The following is a 5056-nucleotide window of genomic DNA, read 5'->3' on the forward strand; positions in this document are numbered from 1 at the left end:
GCCACTGCACTCCAGCCTAGGTGACAGGGCACGACTCTGTCTCAATTAAATAAATAAATAAATGGCGATGATATTGCAAGAAGAAATGTATTACCAAGAAGAAATAGGTCAGTAAGCATATGTCTGTCTGTTCTGGAAGATCCTCTTTTGGTTTCCTTCCCATGGCTTTAAACAAGTGGCCCTAGAGAGACTCACCATCATCCACCGGATAGTCTAGGAAATCGTCTCCCTCCTCCTCCTTAGGCCGATCTCCACCTTCTGATTCCCCGGGTTCGTCATCTGTTTTCTCATTGTCTGAGCGGTAGATGATGATTGATTCTGGGCGAGACTCTTTCCTCTTCTTTTTCCTGTGCCCCATTGTGGATTCCCCATCCAGGGCTAGGGCAGCAGCCACAGCTTTCCTGAGAGGACCCTGGTGGGGGCTTGGGAGCTGGCCCTGGCCTTCTACTGCTGCTGGCTCTTCCATCCCAGCCCTGACATCTACCTGTGCCTTATAAAGAGTCAGACTTGTTTGAACAAACTCACAGTTCACACATCACAGAGCTTCTTCCTAGATGGGGCTATGCAAAGATGTCCCAAGGATACATTCCACCTGAAAGATAGGAAAGCAAAGCAAATGAGGTGAAATGGACAGGAATGTGGGAAAGGATCCTCAGCTTGGCAGAAGCCTTCCTCTCCCTTTACTTCTTGCAACACTATTTTGGGAGTGCAACAGAAATCTCTTATAAGAATACATAGATAGTGAATAAACTTTTGCTACAGTAATATTTTTGTCATTTATACAAACATACAGTATTAGGCAAAACCCATGTGAAGGAATACTATATCTCATTGTTGTCATAATTTGCATTTTCCTTATTCATATGAAAGTCAACAATAACTAGTTAATATACTCTGCTTGTGTTATCAGTTTTCAGGTATAAATCAGCCTCTAGTTGGAGCATTTAGAGTATAAGGAAGTTGGGTGAGGAAGCCTTACCAACAGATGAGAGTTAAGAACCACAGGTAGGCTGATATTTGAGTCTCTCCATATTTGTGCTCCACCCTAGGATTCAGTGGCAATTTTCCCCCTTCCCTTTCCCACATGACTACTCAATGCATCTGCTTATGTTGGTTTCTTCATCTTTGTCACGTTTCTCCATCTCTTTCAAGCCTGGCTCAAGACAGACTCACTCACTCACATCCCCTTCTGTGACTACCCCAGCCCCCATGTCCTTTCGTCCCACCGCAACCCTATCATTACAGGAATATGGTGAGAATTCAATGAATGGCCCAGTGTGAAATGCCTAATATGTGAGTGATACTTCATAAATACTAGTTTCTATTCCCTTTCTTTTGCTTCCTTCTATTTGTAATTTAATAGTATTTGTCATCTGAACCATACTCTTAATACTTAATTACTTGGCATTTCATATCATTGTATTGATTATAGATGGCATCATGAGTTTTCATTCATCTTTCCAGGTAGATGACAAACTTCTAGAGATCAGGAACTGTCTTACTCTTCTTCACCACCAATGGGAAAATCCCAGGTCTGGACATGTAGTACAAAGTCAGTATGTACTTGTTGACTTGATAGGACAGAAATATGATACAAACAAGTGTTAAGAAAGAAAGGCTAATTCTCTTCCCCATTTTAATACACTTTATTATGCTGTTAATATTGGATCTGAGAAGCAGGTTCTAAACATCTCTCCTTCCTTTTAGATTTCACAAGAGAGAGGGTAAAAGAAAATTTTACCCAATCTCCAAGGCTTTAATCATAGACTTGAGAGAAGAGGGAGGACTTTGTTTTTTTTCTCTGGAAGTTAAGCTGTGCCCATCTTCCACTTCCACTCCCAGTCTAAAGATTATTAACAGGCTGGTTAAGGCGTTTCACGCCTATAATCCCAGCGCTTTGGGAGGCCAAGGCAGGCGGATCACCTGAGGTCAGGAGTTTGAGACCAGCCTGGCCAACATGGTGAAACCCCCTCTACTAAAAGTACAAAAATTAGCTGGGCATAGTGGTACACACCTGTAATCCCAGCTACTTGGGAGGCTGAGGCAGGAGAATCGCTTGAATTTGGGAGTCAGAGGTTGCAGTGAGCCAAAATCTCACCACTGCACTCCAGCTTGGGTGACAGAGCAAGAATCTGTCTCAAAAATAAATAAATTATTAACAAATGTGAGGCTGGGCGCAGTGGCTCAAGCCTGTAATCCCAGCACTTTGGGAGGCTGAGGCGGGTGGATCACGAGGTCAAGAGATCGAGACCATCCTGGCCAACATGGTGAAACCCCGTCTCTACTAAAAATACAAAACATTAGCTGGGCATGGTGGCACGTGCCTGTAATCCCAGCTACTCAGGAGGCTGAGGCAGGAGAATTGCCTGAACCCAGGAGATGGAGGTTGCGGTGAGCCGAGATCGCGCCATTGCACTCCAGCCTGGGTAACAAGAGCGAAACTCCGTCTCAAAAAAAAAAAAAAAACAAATGTGATATTGCAGAGTATTAATTTCAATCAATCATTAGCTCTGGACTGTTGATCATTGTAGTGGGGAAAATAGGTTTTAAAGAACATGCTCATTCTCTGGAACTCATGCTTAGAATAACTGGTTTTAAGCCACTCTTGAAGACAATTCTCCAGATAATTCTTTTTTTAAAAAAAAAAACAAAAAACTAGTGGGCCTATTTGGACAGATAATTCTTTTTTGTTTGTTTGTTTTTTTGAGAAGGAGTCTCACTCTGTCACCCAGGCTGGAGTGCAATGGCACAATCTTGGCTCACTGCAACCTCCGCCTCCCAGGTCCAAGCGATTCTCCTGCCTCAGCCTCCTGAGTAGCTGGGATTACAGGTGCGTGCCACCATGCCCAGCTAATTTTTGTATTTTTAGTAGAGACGGGGTTTCAACATCTTGGCCAGGCTGATTCTCGAACTCCTGACCTTGTGATCCACCCACCTCGGCCTCCCAAAGTGCTGGGATTACAGGCGTGAGCCACTGTGCCCTGCTGGACAGATAATTCTTAAATTCATCCACCCAACTTTCCCATCTCCACTGCTTCCTCTCTGGTCTAAGAGAACATTGTCTCTTAACTGGTTATAGAAAAAATTCTCCTACCTTCCAGCTTCCACTCTTGCTGCCTTTCAATCAATTCCCCACTCAGCAGTAAGAAAAATCTTATTAAAAAAAATTTTTTTTTTAATTTTTTGAGGCAGAGTGTGGCTCTGTCACCCAGGCTGCAGTGCAGTGGTGTGATCCTGGCTCACTGCAACCCCTGCTCCTGGGTTCAAACGATTTTCCTGTCTCAGTCTCCCGAGTAGATGGCATTACAGACACGTGCCACCACACCCAGCTAATTTTTGTATTTTTAGTAGAGATAGGATTTCACCATGTTGGCCAGGCTGGTCTTGAAATCCTGACCTCCAGTGATCTGCCCTCCTCAGCCTCCCAAAGTGCTAGGGTTCCAGGCGTGAGCCACTGCACCTGGCCAGAAACATCTTTTGAAAACATGAAGAAAATCAGGCTGTTGCTGCTTAAAATCCTCCTGTAACTTCCTACTGTTATACATGTGGAAGGCCACGTGGCCTAAGGACCTCCCCATCCCGCCATCCCATCTATACCACCATAGCAGATATACTGTGCTCCAATCACACTGGCTGTGTATTTATTCCTCAAGAGCACCAAATGCTTCCAAATGCTTGGGATCTTCTCAAGTACTGTCCACCTTGCTGCTCTGCTTCTCCACCCTTGCCCCTTCCTATGCCTGTCTTTGTTTTATAGAGTCCGTGTTCAAATGTCTCCTCCACTGAGCCATTCTTGACACACCCGAACTAAAAACTTGACTCCCTGCTCTGCCTTTCATTATTCTTTATCATAACAGCTTGTTTCCTGAATAAGACTTATCAACATTTGTAATTAGTATTTATTTTTCTTTTACTTATTTATTGCATATCTCTTCTACTAGACTCTAAGCTCTATGAAGTGGTACCATAGACGTAGGCCAACAAGTAGATGTTCAATAAATCTAATGGCAGCAACTCAGGACTGGCTTATTTTTGTCAAAGACTGAGACTAAGGAGAAGTTTAATAAAAAGACACTAATCAGCTCCTTGATATGCTTCGTTATGGCACAATTGCTAGGTAGTTTTGCTCCAAGGTGGGGGCAGGACCAGATGCCTCACTGACATTCCTTCAGCACTGAGATTCTGGGAGTCGAAATGTTGAGAATCCCACAAGCCCCTGTCAGTCTGAGCTAGCAGCTGCTTTGCAGAGGGGAGAAAATAAAGTTACCAGGCAGATGGGGTGGGGGAGGGGTGGGAAGATGAAGGCAGTCATTGCTAATGGGGTATGACAGAGCTGGGGGGAGCAGTTTGGGGGTGTGGGAGGACCTTGGCCACAGGAATGCCTTTTTCCCCAGGACAAAGGGGGCGGTGACGCAGAGCATAGGGAAGGAGTGGTCAATGCAGCCAGGCGTGGTGGCCCTGGGAAGAGATGCCTCAACCAGAGGCAGAATTAAAATCTGAAAACAAAGAGCAGAACTATTGCTGTGTCTCCAGGCCTTTTGGGGTTAGCTGACTTTGAAACCCTGACTGAGGTCAGAGGCAGAGGCAAAGAGATAATGTCTCCTAATTTTAATCAAAATATTGCTTAAAGAGACCCCAAAGTTGTCTTAATCGCAGGTTCTGCCTGGATCATGAAAAATCGCTTTTCTGCATGAAAAATACTGCTCATCCTGCAACTTCCTTGCAGCTGAGGGATGGCATCTTATTATCCTCAGAGGGCATAACTGGCTTGCAGCCCCCAGTGCCTGTTTCACTGGAAGACATCAGAATCCCACTCTCAGTCTACTCAGCAGCCACACGGAAGCTGCGGCACACCCAGATTCCCACTGAGCTACCCTGGCATACCTCTGTGAATCTATAGGTCCAGATCAGGGCATAAATCATGTTAAGTTATATCTTCAATGAAGTTATCATTTAGCAGAAGATCAAACACCGCATGTTCTCACTCATAGGCGGGTGTTGAACGATGAGAGCACATGGACAAAGGGAGGGGAGCACTACACACTGGGGTCAGTTG

The 5056-nt window shown here is 44.8% G+C and overlaps 1 protein-coding gene across 2 annotated transcripts in view; it reads right to left on the reverse strand.

Moving 5' to 3' along the window:
* TMEM169 (transmembrane protein 169) overlaps positions 1-5056 on the reverse strand; it is a 12431-nt gene that overhangs the window by 5488 nt on the left and 1887 nt on the right. For both annotated transcript variants that reach the window (XM_017534952.2, XM_037740778.1), the window contains exon 2: positions 196-592. In XM_017534952.2, coding sequence (XP_017390441.1) covers positions 196-466 — 271 coding nt within the window. In that variant the 5' untranslated portion in view covers positions 467-592. The remainder of the gene's footprint in view (positions 1-195; positions 593-5056) is intronic.

Source organism: Cebus imitator, unplaced genomic scaffold (genome assembly GCF_001604975.1).
Source record: "Cebus imitator isolate Cc_AM_T3 unplaced genomic scaffold, Cebus_imitator-1.0 Scaffold89, whole genome shotgun sequence".
Lineage (NCBI taxonomy): Eukaryota > Metazoa > Chordata > Mammalia > Primates > Cebidae > Cebus > Cebus imitator.